The sequence below is a fragment of the Silurus meridionalis genome, chromosome 6 (genome assembly GCF_014805685.1).
Source record: "Silurus meridionalis isolate SWU-2019-XX chromosome 6, ASM1480568v1, whole genome shotgun sequence".
NCBI classification, from domain to species: Eukaryota; Metazoa; Chordata; class Actinopteri; order Siluriformes; family Siluridae; genus Silurus; species Silurus meridionalis.
Window position 1 is genome coordinate 27,593,748 of NC_060889.1, and position 19,354 is coordinate 27,613,101.

Consider the following 19,354-nt stretch of genomic DNA (forward strand, 5'->3'; position numbering starts at 1 on the left):
GTGTTTGTGTGTGTGTTGTCCATTAGGCTGTCTTCTGAAAAGAGCCACTTGTCCTATTCCCCTCACGCTGCTCTGGTTAGCGCTAAGCCTTTGCATTAGCATAATTGGGAAGCTGTCAGGCAGCTTGTTGTCTCTTACGCGTGTGTGTGCGTCTGTATTTTCACACACACACACACACACACACACACACACACACACACACACACATACAGATTGATGGATGAAACCGTGGCAAGGTCTTGTGAGAAAACGATGGGCCTGGCTGGAACGACGCCGACTCGGCAGAATCCGTTGTCTGTGTGTCGCGGTGATCGAGGTGAACTATCTCCAGCTCTAGTTGCAGTGCATTATGGGAAGGTTGTTTGCATGATCGACGGGTACATTTTCGCACCCGCGCTCAATAAAATGTCGAGGGCGGCAGGTGAGAGCGAGCTTGTGAACGCCATGGCGTGGCGGCGTGACAGAACTGCTCATTGTGTTTGGATGTCTGTATAACACGCATTTGTCTCGAAGGTGCACAATGAAAGTGTTTCCATGTAACAAGGAGCCTCATAACACACACCTTCCATTAGGAAACATCACTCATCACTCACACATCATTTCCATGCTAACAGCTCATGCATAGGAACTTCACCAGACCCTCCACATCTTCTGCCTCACATTGTTTTCACAACATTGGAGGCACACAATTATGAAGGACATCTTTGGATACAGTGAGATGAAACTCTCCCTTTACTTAAACTAGGAGACACAAACCTGTTCCAGCACCACACTGCCCCTGTGCACAAAGCAAACTCCATGAAGATCTGATTGTTATAGGTTGGAGTGGAAGATCTCCTGCTATTGATCTCCAACCCTATTGAACATGATGAATGTAAACACTGACTGCACCCCAGACGTCCTCACCTTCTCTACATCAGTACCTCAACTCACACAAAATCTCCACAAAATCTAGAGGATCATTTTTCCAGAAGGGTGGAGCTCATTATAGTAGCAAATGGAGACTAAATGTGGAATGAGACGTTCAAAAAGCACATAATCAGGTCAGGTGTCCACAAACTTATAGTGTGTGCCATAGTGTGATAGTGTGCAATTCTTTCTTCCTTTCTCTTACATTCATTTTTTTGTTTGTTTCTTTGTTTCTTTCTTGCTTTATTTTTTTAATTTATTTATTCATTCATTCGTTTATTCATTAATTAATTTATACGTTCTTTCTTTCTTTCTTTCTTTCTTTCTTTCTTTCTTTCTTTCTTTCTTTCTTTCTTTTTAATTTTTTGTTGTTTGTTTTATTTATTTGTTTCTTCTTTGTCTTACATTCGTTCATTCATTCACTTATTCTTTCTTTCTTTCTTTCTTTCTTTCTTTCTTTCTTTCTTTCTTTCTTTCTTTCTTTCTTTTCATTTATTTGAATTAGAAAGTTTTTTTACTATATTTATTTATTTTTTAATTAAATGTATCTCTAAATGGATAAAAAGTACATTGTGTCATTCTAAAAAAGATCAGCGTTTCAGTTTAGAAGCCGATCACATCTGAGACTCCGTTATTGTTTTATATAATATTACAAAATGTAATGTCTCACCATCAGGTTCAGCTTGGATCACACACACACACACACACACACACACACACACACACACACACACACACACACACACACACACACACACACACACACGCACATCCTTTAGGAACGTTATCCCCTTTTCTTCTCGTCACAGATGGCCCTCCAATTAAAACATTCACAGAGAATTGAGTTGCTCGCGCCCGCTCATGCGACATCTGCGTTATGACCGAGTGGCATTTTGCGGATGCGTTAAAGATGCGGCGTCCTGTTCCACATCTCAAACAAGCAGCCCACACATGGACCATCTGAACGCTCCTCACGGCTTCTCACACCGACATCACTTCACACTCACCATGCACAACACACATACACACACACACACACACACACACACACACACACACACACACGGAGGTCTGACACAAAACAGACTTATTGATTACAAAGTAGAGGATGGACTGATCAGTAGAGGATGGTAGAGGATGGAGGGAGCAGTGGTAGAGGATGATAGAGCAGTGGTAGAGGATGGAGGGAGCAGTGGTAGAGGATGAAAGGAGCAGTGGTAGAGGATGGAGGCATCAGTAGAGCAGTGGTAGAAGATGGAGGGAGCAGTGGTAGAGGATGGAGGGATCAGTGGAGTGGTGATAGAGCATGAAGAGATAAGTAAAGCAGTGGTAGAGGAAAGAGGGATCAGTGGTAGAGGATGAAGTGATCAGTGGAGCAGTGGTAGAGGAAGGAGGGATCAGTAGAGCATAGGTAGAGGATGGAGGGATCAGTGGAGCAGTGGTAGAGGATGGAGGGATCAGTGGAGTGGTTGTAGAGGATGAAGGGATCAGTGGAACAGTGGTAGAGGATGGAGGGATCAGTGAGCAGTGGTAGAGGATGGAGGGATCAGTGGAGTTTTGTAGAGGATGGAGGGATCAGTGGAGCAGTGGTAGAGGATGGAGGGATCAGTGGAGCAGTGGTAGAGGATGGAGGGATCAGTGAGCAGTGGTAGAGGATGGAGGATCAGTGGAGCAGTGGTAGAGGATGGAGGGATCAGTGGAGTGGTTGTAGAGGATGAAGGGATCAGTGGAACAGTGGTAGAGGATGGAGGGATCAGTAGAGCAGTGGTAGAGGATGGAGGGATCAGTGGAGTGGTTGTAGAGGATGGAGGAATGAGTAGAACAGTGGTAGAGGATGGAGGGATCAGTAGAGCAGTGGTAGAGGATGGAGGGATCAGTGAAGTGGTTGTAAAGGATGGAGGAATCAGTGGAACAGTGGTAGTGGATGGAGGGATTAGTAGAGCAGTGGTAGAGGATGGAGGGATCAGTAGAGCAGTGGTAGAGGAATGAGGGATCAGTGGAGTGGTTGTAGAGGATGAAGGGATCAGTGGAACAGTGGTAGAGGATGGAGGGATCAGTAGAGCAGTGGTAGAGGATGGAGGGATCAGTGGAGCAGTGGTAGAGGATGGAGGGATCAGTAGAGCAGTGGTAGAGGATGGAGGGATCAGTTGAGTGGTTGTAGAGGATGGAGGGATCAGTGGAGCAGTGGTAGAGGATGGAGGGATCAATAGAGCAGTGGTAGAGGATTAAGGGGTCAGTGGAGTGGTTGTAGAGGATGGAGGGATCAGTGGAGTGGTAGAGGATGGAGGGATCAGTAGAGCAGTGGTAGAGGATGGAGGGATCAGTGGAGTGGTAGAGGATGGAGGGATCAGTAGAGCAGTGGTAGAGGATGGAGGGATCAGTGGAGTGGTAGAGGATGGAGGGATCAGTGGAGTGGTTATAGAGGATGGAGAGACCAGTAGAGCAGTGGTAGAGGATGGAGGGATCAGTGGAGCAGTGGTAGAGGATGGAGGGATCAGTAGAGCAGTGGTAGAGGATGGAGGCATCAGTGGAGTGGTTTTAGAGGATGGAGGGATCAGTAGAGCAGTGGTAGAGGATTGAGGGATCAGTGAAGTGGTTGTAGAGGATGGAGGGATCAGTGGAGTGGTTGTAGAGGATGGAGGGACCAGTAGAGCAGTGGTAGAGGATGGAGGGATCAGTGAAGTGGTTGTAGAGGATGGAGGGGTGAAAGTGTGAATGATGGTAGTATCAGATTGCAGTAAAATTGAAGGAACGTTCTGAATAAATGCTGATTGCATTGTTTTTATTGGTAAATCAATGCTGCTACTGTAGAACTATGAGGATTTTCTTGAAATTCGTAAACGGCGTATGTTTCTCACAAGTTCTTCAGCATTTATTCATTAATTTGGCTGTGAGTGTGAGCGAGAACGTGTGAAGTTACCTGAGAACATCACACGAGTATCACAAGAGTAGCTCTTCATTTCCAAGGTAACAGTTCAACTGCTAAGTGCTAATTGTTACCTGAGCTGCATTTCCATTATAAACCAACCTGAATGTATCATTGTTCTCTTCTTCCTTTTTCTTCTCCTTTATTTTCTCTTTCTTCTTCTTCTTCCTTCTCCTTATTTTTATTTTTTCTCCGACTCTTTCTCCTGTTCCTCCTCCTCTGTCGTCTTCATAGTCTTCCTCTTATTCTTCTTTTTCTTCTTCTTTTTCTTCCTTCTTCTTTGGCGTCTTCTTCTCATTCTTATCCATTTTTCAGCTTTTCTTCTCTCTTTTCTACTTCTTACCCATTCTTTTCTTTTTTTGACTCCTGTTCCTCCTCCTTTTCTATTTCTTTTCCTTCTTTCTCTGTTTTTGTCCTTCTCTCCCTTTTCTTAGTCTTTTCTTCTTCTTCTTTTTCTTCTCATTTTCATACTTCTCCCTTTTCTACTTCTTTTTTTCCGTGACTCCTTTTCCTCTTCCATCTTCTTCTTCTTTTTCTTCCTCTCCTTCTTTCTTCTATTTCTTCTCCCTATTCCCTGTTTCTTTGTCTTCTCCTTTTCTTCCTTCCTTCTCCGCTTTCTCTTAGTCTTTTTTATTTCTTATTTCTTTCTTTGTTTCTTCTTCTACTTGTTCCTCTTCTTCTTTTTGTTCCCCACCTTCTCTTTTCCATTTCTCCTTTTTCCTGCTTTTATTAACGACGAAAGCTAAGTTAATTATTTCCCATAACAGCAGAAGATCAGTTGTTCTTGAATTGCAGTTATTCTACAGTGGCATGTTGCAATCCGTCTGCAGTTACATTTCATTTCATGGAAACCAATGAGTTCTCACGTACTGCATGTTCTAACAGCTGCACATTCAATACACAAACCTCCAAAGCGACAACAAAATCCAAACTGTGAATCGGGTACAGTCGGTCATGTGACTCAATCCAGTAACCTGCAGGGGCTGATGGGTATTATAGCAAATACGCCGTAACCCTGACATCATTATATAAGAAACCAGAAATTACAGTCCATTCCATTTTCTTTTTCATTTATTCAACTTGGTTTTAGTCGTATTCCACATCTGTTTTGAATCTCCACAGAAATCTGGATGCAAATATAAATGCCTAATTAACAATTAGCGCAAAACACCTGCTTGAGCTCCAAGAAGTTAAGCATCAGCATGAAAAGAGCAGATGTGACATCTGGACCAAGACAGCAAACAGATTATTAGCTTATGTCCGATCGTGCAGTGGTTTAAATAAGTGTGTATTGTGAGTGTGAAGGGACTGAAGAAGACAACACAGACAGGACCCTCCTATATACATATATATATATATATATATATATATATATATAAACAGTATATATATATAGTACAAATGGCCCTGAGTAACAATGGTTTGACTTACGCCTCTCCATCTTACGATGACGATAGTGAATTGTAAAAATATTTGACATTTCGTGTGACAGGCAAACATAGCAGTGTAAGCTCCGCCCTCTATTCACAAACCGGTGCTCATCCACGTGCTTTCTGCCACATACATATACTGTATAGTTTATACAGTACGGTACTGTAACTTGCTCTGTTTTACTAAATTATGTACTGCAATTTGTTACATTATTAAACAAAATATTAGTAAATATTTGTAGGCTGGGTTATGTCTTCACTTACCATATTTTCATATTTTAGTTTTTGATGGGGTCATTATAACGCATTTCCATTATAAGTTACGTACTACCTGTATATACTCTTTACACATATTTATGTACACTATATGGCAAATAGACAAAACAAACAGAGATGATGTATTTGGGAGGTGCTGTTGTGGCTTCAGGGAAAGGAGACTGAATTGTGTTCATTGGGTTTCTTGCTTTAGTGATGACATTCTTTCTCACTGTATGAGATTCCTGTGTGTGATGTAGCGCTCTGTTCTACTGCACTTCTCTATAAAACTGATGGTTTCTATGGCTGTGACATCATAATGGTGGTATTAAGAGATGGATTGATTCAGACGGGACACCACTGAAGGCCTGGGGGTGAAATACACGGCACACTGCTGAAAGGTGGAATTGGATTGTCAAAAAGCATGGCCGGGTGTCCACAGTAGTATGTGTATATACATATATATACACTGCATATAAAAGAGTGAATAATTACAGATAATTATATTATATGGAGAAGGCAGGCACTAGGTGATCTAAGTGCATGATTATGAACACGGTGCATCCGGCATTCAGAGAAATACGAAAACACTTTAGCATTTACAGAGATTTACAAGAGTGCAACTCGACATAAATACAATCGAGTTGAAATAAAACATTTAAATAGCGTTCAGTGTTCTGGGAAAATGTCTTTAGGAAACATTACTGAAATGTACGAATGTACAAAAAAATCGGTACAAAATAATTTGTAAGAGAGGAAATGATCTAACAAACCAATTTCACTTTGGAAGCACCATAAGGCCAATGATACTGCATAATCCTATTCCTAACATTTTCATCATTGCAGCTGATTCAATAAGACTTTTATGATATGATGAGTTAAAAGGAAAAGTGAACATAAGCCATCGATGCTCTGCCTAATGATTGTCTCTCTTTTCTCTCCCATCCCCTGTCTCCTTGTCCATGCAGCATCCTGTTTGCAGACATCGTGGGCTTCACCAGTCTAGCTTCGCAGTGCACGGCTCAGGAGTTGGTGAAGCTGCTCAATGAGCTGTTCGGAAAGTTCGACGAGCTCGCCACAGTGAGTCATTACAGACCTTGCTCTCACACTATGGCAGCTTAGCACCTCGATGGGTGAGAGTGACAGCAGCATAGATCGAGCCAAAAACAAATAAGTTTATCAGAAAAGTGGGAGAACGTTCTGAGGAGTTTCATACAAAGCGGTGGGAAAGAGGCGCAAGGTTCCCGTGGGGATACTTCTTATATTGACAATTACATTTATGGCACATAGCAGATGCCTTTATCCATAGTGATTTACAACTGAGCAGAGGAGTTTTAAGGGCTTTATTTAAAATGCCAGCGGTGGCAGGTTGGTGGTGGTGGGATTTATACTTTTACCACTTGGCTACCACCTCCCACACACTTCTTGGATGTCAGAACAATAGAATAAGAATAAAAATCATGTACAGTGAGTAGAAACTAAGATTAAGCTCTGTTCTGTGGGCGACCCCAGGGATACTCAATTACTAATGCCTGCCAAGCACTTATCTCCAGGGAACCCCAGGTGTTTCCTGCTGCAAATCAGACTCCAAGCACAGAACCCTGGGGGACCCATGTGGACCAAAAAGTCACCCTCTTAGGTGTTTTTAGATTTTAAATACTTATCCAAGGGGACTAAGAGTTCATCCTTTGGGAACCCCAGGTGTTTCCTGCTGCAGATCAGACTCCAAGCACGGAACCCAAGCAGGCCAAGCATTCATCCACAGGAAACTCCGGTTTCCTATTGCAAATTCAAAAACAGACCAAACAGACACCCCTGCAGAAACTCAAGGGTTTTTAGATTCCAAGCATTTATCTCAGGGAATGAAGGACTCATCCCTTTGGAACCCCAGATCTTTAGTATTTTAAAACCAAATTACGAGCATTATCCATGATAAGCAAGGACTCATCCTTTGGACCCAAGGTGTTTCCTGCTGCAAATCAGACTCCAAGCACATTACCCTGGGTGACCCAAGGGTGCCAAACACTCATCCCTGTAGAACTACAGATGTTTCCTGCTGCAAATCCAAAAACAGCACAGATCCCTGCTGTATACATATTGATCAATCACTTACCTCTGAAGATCCCCAAGATTTTTCCCTTGCAACTTAGATTCCAAGCACTTATCCCAGGGTGACCGCAGGGTACCAAAAACTCATCCTTTAGGGAACCCCAAGTGTTTCATGTTGCAAAACAGATTGCAGGCACAGTAAATTTGGTAGCTCATGCGGGGCAATAATTCATTTATAGAGAATCCCAGGTGTGTCTTGTTGACCCCATGAGTCCAAGCATTTTCCAGGGAAACCCCATGTTCCTCCTGCTGCAAATCAAATTCCAAGCACTGATCTCTAAATAATTTAAGGAGGATCGAGCACTTATACTGAAAGAACCCCAGCTAGTTAATGTTGCAATTTAGATTCCAAGCACTGATCTCTGGTTCCTGTACTTTGCAGAAAATGCCAAATCTTACATTTACTGCATTTGCAAATGCCCATGCCAACTTACAACTGAGCAGTTAAGGGTCAAGGGCATTGCTTAAGGGTCCAGCAATGGCAGCTTGTTGGTGCTGGGATTTAAACTTGTAAACTAGACCTTCCAGAGATTAATGCCTTAACCACTAAGCTACCACTTTCAAGGATTCTGATGCAAGCAGGGCAAGCACTTATCTATAGGGAATCCTAGGTATGTCTTGCAGACCCCAAGAGACCAAGAATGCATCCATGAAACCCCACTTGCCTCACATTACAAGCGCTATGCAACACCAGGGGTTTCTTGTTGCAAATCAGGTTCAAAGCCCTGATCTCTGGGTGCCCCCAGTGGACCAAACATTCCTCCATGGGTGACTACAGGTGTTTTTTGGTGCAACTCAAATCCTTCCATTTCTAGACACCCTGTCAAACCATCAGGAAAGATAATCTTATTTGCAAACCATGTCTGGAGTAACTGAACATGATAAGGAGCCAAGATTTGGTGGCAGATTGAATGTTGGAATTCACTGGCCCACACAATGAACCAGTAGATGTTGCACCATCATAACTTTAAAACTGTTTTTCAACAAGCTTTAAATGTTTCACCCTGTAGTGGTCAACAATGACCACAACAAACCAAACTAACCAAAAGAAAGACCTAGATGTCTGAAATGATTTCTGATTATTTACATTTACATTATTTGTCAGAAGCCTTTATCCAGAGCGACACGACTTTCATGCCTTCTTAGCCAAAGCCCAATGCCCTAATCATTAATCTACCACCTTTGCTGTTATGAAATGTTTTTGCAGGATCATTATGGAGTCCCGATTCTGTCGTCTGTACATCTCTCTGTCTCAGACATCTATAACAGCGGAGTGTTGAGCAGATTTGTGGCCCAATGTGATTGCTGTGTAAATCTGCATGAAACGAGATTAGCTACACCTTAGATGAACTATCGACTAAAGACAAGAATAAGGACCATGCTTCCAACCCCAATGTCATCCCAGCACCACCACCCATGACTTATTTAGGCTGTTTGGATCCAGTGATGAAATAATTATAAGTCATAAAGGGTTCGCTCATTTGTGTTTTATGAGATAATGATTTCTTTACAGTGAAGGTCATGCATTTCTTATGCTCGCCTCAAGGGCTCGGTTTTATTCATAGCCTTTTAAATGACACTTGTGTTTCTCAATTGTACATGTAACAGGGTTACTTCGGCTCTTTTATGTGCCATTTCGGAGGGGAAATTGGGGATGCCGGTCACTCACCAGCTGACTGAATGGCCATTTTTTGTATAGTGTGCACAATAGCACACTAGTATATAGTTGTGTGAGTAGGTTCTTTCATGTTTAGCTGCACCTGCTCTTTGAATAACATGAAATGAATGGAGTACCATTTCCTTTTACCACAGTTGTAGGACTGAACCATAATTTTTTAGAAAGAGGGGTCAGATTCCTAGTGTCAAGATAACATTTGTGCACGTTTTTGTTCACTTTTACGGCGGTGCCTCGATTTCCATGTACTATTTTTATGTATGTTACTGGTGTTCAACTACAACTTAATACTAGGAAAGAATTTTCCAATTCCCACAGGCGAGTGGATGCAAATGTGAGCCGTAGATATCAACAATCCAAATTAGCAGTCAAGCCCACGGTCAATGAGCAATAATCTGAGGTCAAATGTCAAGCAGACAGAATCTGAATAGAGGACAGACAGGCAAAGCTAAAAAATAAAAGAGAGAACAAATGCGTACAGCAGAAAGTGGTTGAACTGGGAGAAATACATGGAATGAGATTGGATTTCGATCTTGGTGGATTTGAATTGAATTGAACTAATGATATTACTGGGAAATGTGGCAGGAAATGAAACCACATTCGAATTGTCCAAATTCTGTGCAAATCAGATAGAATGCATAGAAGCAACAAATCCAAATGATGATTTCTATAGAAAACAACTTCGATGTGTTTTTCATCTTATTTCATCGTGTGTATTTAGCGACATTGTGTAGAAAAATCCAGTTCGGAAGGAAGTTCAGAAGGAATAAGCAGAGATCATTGATGCCTTAACGTGTATGTCTCGAGTATTGCTAGCTCGTACTCTGCTTGCTTTGCTAATCTGACTAAAAAGCTAATACAAAGCCTACCGCGTAACACGCAAATCAATTTTGCGCATGAAGGAGTGCATTATTTACGTTGCATTTTGATTCGGACCTGACTTCGCTTCAAAACAAACTTCACGAGCAGCTTATCACTTGCTAATATTAAGCTAGGGCTAATCTGACCAATCAGATTTAAAACAAAAAGCCTGCACTACTTCCGAACCATAAACTACCTTTCAAACTACTGATACAGTCTATGAAAAAACGTTTGGTTGAGAATAAGTTTGGATTGTTCTTTTGAGCAACCGATTCCACATGGAGTGCTCATTTGCACTTATAATGAGCTCCACTCTTCTGGGAAGATGTTCCACTAGATTTTGTGGAAATCTGTGAGATCTCATTCAGCCATAAGGGTGTTAGTAAATACAGGTACTGATGTAGGTGAGATTAGGAGGACTGGGGTCCAGTCAGTGATTACATTCATCCCAATGGCCAAGTTCTTCCACTTTAACCCATGTAAAGCATATCATCATGGAGCTGTCTTTATGCTTTATGGCTACAGGTTTTGGTCTCATCATTCTGGTGGATCCATAGATGTCCTATACAATTGTGTGCATCCGAATTTGTGGTACCAGTTTTGAAAAAAAAAAAATACACATATGGCTAAAAATGTCAAGTATTTCAATACATTCGCAAACTGTCACTGACATCGATACCTATGAACAATAAAACTTCAAACTTGAATCTCTTTTGCAGTGCATGTGGTCTGGGTTTAACCAGTGACAGCACATTTAATGGAATTGTTTTTCTACACTGTGTGAGTGCAGCAAAGCGGTGGATTACAAGTGCTTTGCTCAGCGCTGTAACCGTGCTGATAATAATATAATTAATCTGGCGCTAGTCCAAGGATGATGATGATGATGAGATTAGTACAGGGCTCTGTAATCCGATATGCATAGAAGTGCTCATGGTTGTGAAGTACCTGAGCGAATCGGGCATGTGTGAGTCCGAGGAACAGAAAATCCTCAGCAGGACTTTTGAGTTTTTTGACAGTAGTTTCCTAGTCTGAAGAATATTATATCTGGATATTTGAATATTTTAGAATATCTGAATATTTTTTTATATTATATCCGATCCTCAAAAAAGCACATGCTGTATATAAAACTGCGAAAAGACAGAATGCAAAACATAAAATCGATTGATCGAAAGTTTTTGCTGCTACGTATGTACAGAACCAAAAGTCCAGTACAGAAATGGTTTGGTACGAATACGTGTACTGTTACATCCCTAATACACACCAACCCACAACACTATTCAGAACTCAATCAACTCAGAACTTACGATCCTGTTAGAAAGCAATTTTTTTTTTTTATTGAGTAAAGTTCTTCATTTTAATCAGTCAATTTGAATAACATTCATTCATTACCATGATGAAATCAGAATTATAAAATATTATATAATATAAATATCTTCTTCTTCGGCTTTACCTATTAGGGGTCGCCACAGCAGATCATTCGTCTACATTATATAATATTAATATAAATGCTATAATATTTTGATTGCCCTTTTTTTTGTGATATTGATTAACTATATGAAATAATATACATTTTGTGATCATTTTAAATGCAGTTGATTTGAATCATGCAGTGAATGAATGCACACCGCAGGTGTGTTTTGTTTGGGTCAAATCACACATCGTTGAAACAACAATTAGGATATTATCGTAGGTGATGTATATATTGTACCCCCCTACCGTGAACACAAGGTTTACACATGTTGGAGAAAAAAAAATCAACCTTGACAAACACCTTTGAAATGAATTGGAATGCAGGCAGCAGCTCAGGCCTTCTTGCTTTACATCAGCACCTGACCTCGCTAATGCTCTTATGGCTGAACAGACACAAATCCCTAAAGCCATGCTCCAAAATACAGTGGAAACCCTTCCTGGAAGAGGTGAGGTGCAGAAGAATGTGAACCAAATCTGGAACGGATGAGTCTTTCTCACTACTTGAAGAAAAAAAAAACATGCAAATGAGGCCACGTGTGTTGTGGCGAGTTCGAGTCTGGAGTTTTTTCTTTATTTATTCCTCTCATAATGTTCTGCTTGTTGTTGAACTGATGCTGAACTGCATGTTGTTGATATGTAGATACATCAAGCGGCATTAAAAACAAGTTGAAAACAGAGCGTGCTCTCGACACTGATCGGTGAATCGCCTCGTGTTTGACCAGTTACGTTTTTATCCACAAATAATTTCACAAAATTGAGTAAAAAGTAAAATATTTGATTTTGAAATGTAGTGAAGTTGAAGTTAAAAGTCTCCAGGAATGAAAATTGCTACTTAAGTACAGTAACGAATTACATTTACTTTGTTACTGTTCACCACTGTATATATATCTATCTAACTATATATACTATATTGCCAAAAGTATTGGGACACCTGACCTTTCCTGCTATATGTGGCTCTTTTCCAAACTGTTACCACAAAGCTGAAAGCACTCAATTGCACAGGACGTCTTTAGATGGCGCTACAATAAACTTTTGCGTTCACTTAAACTTGGAAACCCAAACCTGTTCCAGCATGGCGATACCCCTGTGCACAAAGTGAGATCCTTGTAGATCTGGTTTACATGCTTTGGAGAGGTAGATCTTGCTGCTATTGAGCTCTGATCTCATCCCTACTGAACACCTTTGTGATAAATGTGAATGCTGACTGCATCCCAGGTCTCCTCACCTACATCAGTACCTGCCTTTCGTAACACCCTTGTGGCTGATGAACAAAAATATCCATAAGCACACAACAAAATCTAGTGGAACATCTCCCCAGAAGAGTGGAGGAATTATAACCAGGTGACCCAATACTTTTGGCAATATAGAGTATATGCAATGTCTGTGTAGAAGTATTCCTAAACATTTTGTTAGGATTCACTACTATGCTGACAATACAAAGATATCCAACTCAGGCTCAGCAAAGTGAGATGATAAGCTTAACCTCATTCTACTTAATGTTGATGATGCAGGTGTATTCTACTTGGCTTACAGGTAGCTAGAAGTATGATTTGATTACTTTTTCTAAAAAAAAAAAAACATTGCTTAGCTAGGAAATATAAAAACGTTGCATTTTATATTACATTTTTTAGTACATCTGTGTGTTTCCTTAGGAAGTCTGGAATGCAGCCACAGTCCTTACTTGAATGCTTGACAGTTATTTTCTCTACCCTGCATTGGCTCCCAGTAACAATTATTTTAATTATAAAATACTATTAACGTCAATAAAGCAGTGCAGTACCTGAGGGAACTTTTGAATTATTATGCTCTACTTTGACCACAGGGTGCAGGTTCTTTATTAGTACCTAGAATAACGAGGGCTAAAGCAGGGGGCAGAGCATTTTCGTCCTTTAAAGCCTCTAGCTATGGACAAGCCTTTTAATTCATTATAACAAAATCTTTATTTCTAGACAGAAAACACATTTGCTTAGTCAGGCAATTTTTTAATAGATTTTTTCCCTGTATAAAGGCACAGACATTTGGTTTTATTGGTATAAAGATTAATGGTAAACAGGGATGTGCCCTCTTTCATGTGCTCACTCAAGTTTGATGATGGTGGAATACAAGGACACTGATGTCCCAGGGTGCCATCACGCCTATGTTACCTTCTGGCCCTCTGCGTTAATTATTCTGTCATCGCTAGACCTGCCGGAGTCCTGCTTACACTCCGGTCACAGCGTACACACTTTTTAATGCCTAGGACACACCTATCATCTCTAGCCACCTGTTCTCACTTGCTGTCAAGCTGTATGTGCAGTCCTGCTGCTTAATGAGATATTGGTTTCTCCGACACTATAATATGTCTCCTCTTGCTCCCTGGCTCATCCTGATTGCTCAGGCTTCAGCTGTTCCTTCTTCTTCATCTGTGTTTATGGTTCACCTTCATGCTGCTCGAGATAATCTCACCTGGGTACCACAGAGAGTCGCAGTTTCCAACAACTGCTGTGCCTATGACTCAGCTGTCTTGCTGTGGTGGATAAAATTACCTGAATATGGTCGAGTTACACTTGCTAACAATCCTGCTAATCCCAGGACTCACGGTTTACTGTATGTTCGTGCTGAAAATTTTTTGCTAAATGTATCCTTTAAATACATTTAGTACTGTTTTACTTTTCTATATTGATGTCTAGTATAATGATTTACAATAAGTATGTGGTGTCCCCCAGAGGAGCATAATTTCTTTGTGTGGGTAAACAGAAAAGCTTCCTCTGGCTTCATCCTCATGTTGTCTTTGAAGGTCGAGACCTTTTGATCAGCCAGCCTATTAATCATGCAGATTCTTGGCATTTTTTAATTAATTGGCCAATTGTGCTGTAAATTAGGCGAATTAATAGGCAGGTGCATATGCGACCAGCAAAACGTTGTTGCAGAACTCGTGACGCTTCCTCTTGTGGCAAGCAGATTGCAAGTCCACCTCCATAACCCTGTCAAAGAAGGAACGCCGCATCGCATCGCCTGTGTCGGGGCAAAACAAATTGCACTAGAACACACTGGACACTGCCGACAGCCAACTAGCGCATACATTCTGTGCTTATGTCAGTAAATGGAACTCTCCCATACCAGCAAGTGGCAGTAGTCTGTATTTGGCATCCAAACAAGGAAACCGGAAGAGCTAGAACTGCAAATATCTAAAGCAAGCACCGTTTACAACTGCCACGATCATTACAAAGGTATTCGTGTAGGTTTTTTCACGTTTCCTGTTTACTCCGTCATTGTTTGCTTTCGTCAATTCCTTTTTTTTTCTTGTGTGCTCATTCGCTAAGTGGAATAACCAATCAGAGTTCTCCTTGTCATGACTGGTAACAAGTGCACTGAGGCTTGTGTTGTTCGATAAATGTTTTACTTAACTAAAAATTGGCTAAACATATTGGCCAAAAAAAATCGCCATTATATATCGACCAATCGGCTGCCCTAAATTTCTAAATAATGGCATTAGCTAGAGAAAGACCCATTTCGGCTGTCCTCTAGTTGTTTTTTGTCACTCTTGGCTTTGGCTTGATAATTGAATTAATGTTTTTGGGTGCAATTGAACCACTCAGGTTGGCTAGAAAGGCTTGAGTTTAAGTTCCATATTTACTATTGCTTTTGACCATTAACTACATCAATGGTTGACCCTTCACTGTACCTTTCCATGAACAGATTCTTTGCTTGAACAAATAAGCACAAAGAAGTGGTTTGCCAAACTCTAATGTCCGATCACTGGCCAACAAAATTCACGAACTATGACTACGCATCACTAGCAACCAGAGGATGTACTGTAAATAACCTTTTCATAAACACTGTATCCCATGGTTTTCAATGCTTTTTAGGTCAAGGACCCTTCAGGCGATAGAGACATGGGGAAGGGACCCCCTGATACAAAATGTGTCAAACATCGCCATCGCCATTGATATGAATAGAAACCAATCATTTTACTCTGGTTATATTATGTTAAGACAACTAAAACTGTTGTTGTTGTAGTACATGCATCATTGTCTGTATATTTTCATATATTTTAAAACCTTTAAAAAAATATTTATACATCATAACAAACATATATTTTGCAATTAAAATGACTACTACTAACTCACTATTAAGTTTTTCATTTTTTCTTTTAATAGATTTGCAGTTTCATACATTTTCCTTTTACTATCAGGTGGACTGGTATACATTTACATAAACTTCACCTTTGATTTTAATAGAACTTATTATAGAATTTTCCTGTCAGGTGAACAATTATACATTTACATAAACAACAGCTTTAAGTTTAATGGAGCTTAATGTAATAATTGTAATATTTGTAAAATTTAATATTTTATCTTTGATGTTTTTACCTATGTTTATTAGATGTTTTTAGTAATTAATTAGCGCATCTTCTGCAGTACTGGCACGGACCCCCATGCTGTACAATACCCGCTTAATTGCACTATCCATGACCATTGTACTCTTTGTACTCATTGTATATAACCCCCTTTTACATGTAGTGTTTATTTATCTTCATATTTTTTGTTCATTTGTCAATCTTTAGTATATCTATCATACTATATATCATAGCTTTACCAACCTGTACATATGTAAATATTTTACACTGCTACCAATGCACTTCTGGTTTGATGCTAACAGTATTTCGTTGCTATCATATGTGCAATGACAATAAAGTTGAATCTGATCTAATCTAATCCAATCTAATCTAATCCAATATAATTGAAACGTTGAACGAAAACGTATAACTCATGCAGTCAATATAGCAACTCGATTCTCAAATGCGCTGCAATGCATCGTTGAGCCCTTTTAAAGGTACCTTCTAAAAGTCAAACAGGAGTTTAATTGGTCAAAGACGAGGGTATTTTGGTCTGGTTGTCTCTCTAGTTGTAGCCCAGTAAAAGTCTTAAAGTACTGCATGCTGTATATAGTTGACCTGTAGCAATTCTGAGCTGACTACTCTCCTATGACTTCATAAATGTGTCAGCCCCAGTTTCTAAAACAGAAACTGACCAGAGCTCTGGACCAGAACACTTTCTACAATCGAAACGAATCTCTCTCGGATTGTACCACAAACGTAAAACTGATTTTTTTTTCTAGCTATAGGGAATTGCACATTTAGCGGCTAATTTAGGGCTCGGGTAACTGTCGCGATACAGTTCTTAAATTTAATTCTCAATGATCTCAATAAGGTCCTAAAAAGTCTTAAATTTGAATTTCTAAAACCTGCAGAAACCCTGAATAATCGATTGAATCAGATGAACTCACAACTAACTTGTTAATTTGTGTATGTGATAAATAAATTTAGATTTGATTTGAAATCAAATTATAAGAGTGCAGTATCAAGTCACCACAATCTTCCCGAACATCACTAATTATATTTGTCACATACACAGTTATACAGACTCTACAGACTATTTTGCGACTGTCCCACACTTGAATAAAAATAGAAATAAAAGTATCAAGTATTACTATAAATGATAAAATATAGTGATAAAAAAATACATATACAGTGGAACCTCGATACTCGCGACCTCTATAATTTGCGACTTTTGTTTTGGAACCGGACTGAGAGTAACTCGCGAAGAATCTCATCGTTCGCGAGCAACATTTCAAAACAGAGTTTGTTCTAATAAATCACATAAAAATGTTTGAAAAACTGTTTTATTATTGTATTATTCATTATAGGTAGTAAATAAAACATTTTTGACAATAATTCACAATTTTTGTTGAGTTTACAGTACAGTACAATTCCCCTTGAAAAAGGAAAAATCAAAAGGAGACTCAAAACCTCACGATTTATTGTTACTCGTGAGGGGTCATAAAACGTAACCCTCTCGAGTAGCAAAGTTCCACTGTGTGGATATATATATATATATATATATATATATTTAGTGTATTTTAGCTGTAATAGCTGGTTTTAAGGTTTTATACTGTATATACATATATATACGTATACACAGTATATATATATATATATATATATATATATATATATATATATATATATATATATATATATATATACACACACACATTATATACACATATATACTGTATAAAACCTTAAAACCAGCTATTACAGCTAGCTTTTAGCTTAGTTAACTAAGTAAGAATAAATTAAAAGAAAAATAATATTAAAACAATTATAATAATCTTACACAAATAGTATTGCATTCTCAAAATAAGATTAATAAGACTTTTAAGGCTAGAAATAAATCTGAACTAGATTAGGAGTTTCTGCAATGTTTTTCTAGCCAATCATCTAGCTAGTCTTGGTTTTTTTTTTCTAGACAAACTTGTGTGTCCAGTCAGTCGCACATGGCTGGTAAGAGGGTGGGAAAGTGTGTGGGCAAGATGCAGGCCACCTGGTTGATGAGGACAGGCTCGAGAAAGTGTGCCAGGAACACACAGTCCTCCTAATCATATCTTCATTTCTGCCAAGCAAAAGCCCACTCTCATTCTCACACACTCTTTCTTTTTTTCTTCCTCTTGGCCCTCAGCTTTCTCAGGCTCAAATTCTCTCTCTTGCTCTTTTTCATCTCTTTGTTTTTCTTCATCGTTATCATTTTTTTGAATGCTTCAATCCTGTTCTACAGCACTTGCTCGCACATATTGGGATTTCATTCCTCCTCAGAGTCTTTCTTGTAATATCTTTGCAGCTCTGAATCGAGTCTTTCACATATTCAGACTTCATTATTACAGCTAGAAAGAGACAGATAGAACTCCCAATTTCCCCATATCACATCAGTTGTTGTTTAATGTTATATCGTTCATGTTTTACTCATCTTCTCGGTATTTATTACCCAATCCGTGTCCGTTAATCAGTTAATCAGTTAATATAATGATGAGTCCTAAATTAAGAGGACAGTAGTAGCTCTGGTCTTAAGACTTTTTGCTCTTTTTTAAAGCCTAAATGTTTTCTAATTTCAAGAAATCTTAACAAGTGTAATCATCTTGCTTATATTTAGATGGTTTTTTTTTTTTTTTGCAATGCAGACTTGGTCAGTCCTAAAAATGTTTTCTCGATCTTATAAAAACATGGATTATAGTAGCCCAGGATGGAAGTGGATTGTAGTCTGGAGTGTTGGTCATAAAAGTGACATAAAACAGATCTAATTCTGCTCTATGCAGACTCACTGCTGGAGTCCCACCAGGCTCTGTGCTAGATTTTCTTTTGTCCTCTCTCTACCCTCCTCATACCCTTATGGATGCAAGGACATATTAATTTTAATGAGTTTCAGACTATGCTGATGAGACTCAACACACCAAATTCTATACACCTAAATGTAGACCTCAGCAATTCACCAGAAAATGATTATTTTTATTTAATAAACATGGACAAGTTTTTTTTAATTTTTTTATTACACTTAATATTGTAGAAAGTCCATGAAACAACACTGTTCATACGTACTGTCTCTTTCTCCATGGCCCCCACCTTCCTTACTGTCCCTACCTTCTCCACTATTTCCACCTCATCCACTGTCCCCATCTTCATTACTGTTCCCATCTTCTTTAATAACTCCACCTTCTCCACCCTTCCCATCTTATTAATTGCCCCACCTTCCTCACTGTCTCCACTTTCTCCACTGCCCCACCTTCCTCACTGTCCCCATTTTCTCCACTGTCCCCACCTTCCTCACTGTCCCCATTTTCTCCACTGCCCTCATCTTCCTCACTGTCTCCACTTTCTCCATTGCCCCACCTTCCTCACTGTCC

General features: G+C 39.6%; 1 protein-coding gene across 2 annotated transcripts in view; it reads left to right on the forward strand.

Moving 5' to 3' along the window:
• adcy1b (adenylate cyclase 1b) overlaps positions 1-19,354 on the forward strand; it is a 70,471-nt gene that overhangs the window by 10,685 nt on the left and 40,432 nt on the right. For both annotated transcript variants that reach the window (XM_046852195.1, XM_046852196.1), the window contains exon 4: positions 6,489-6,600. In XM_046852195.1, the coding sequence (XP_046708151.1) occupies positions 6,489-6,600 (112 nt within the window). The remainder of the gene's footprint in view (positions 1-6,488; positions 6,601-19,354) is intronic.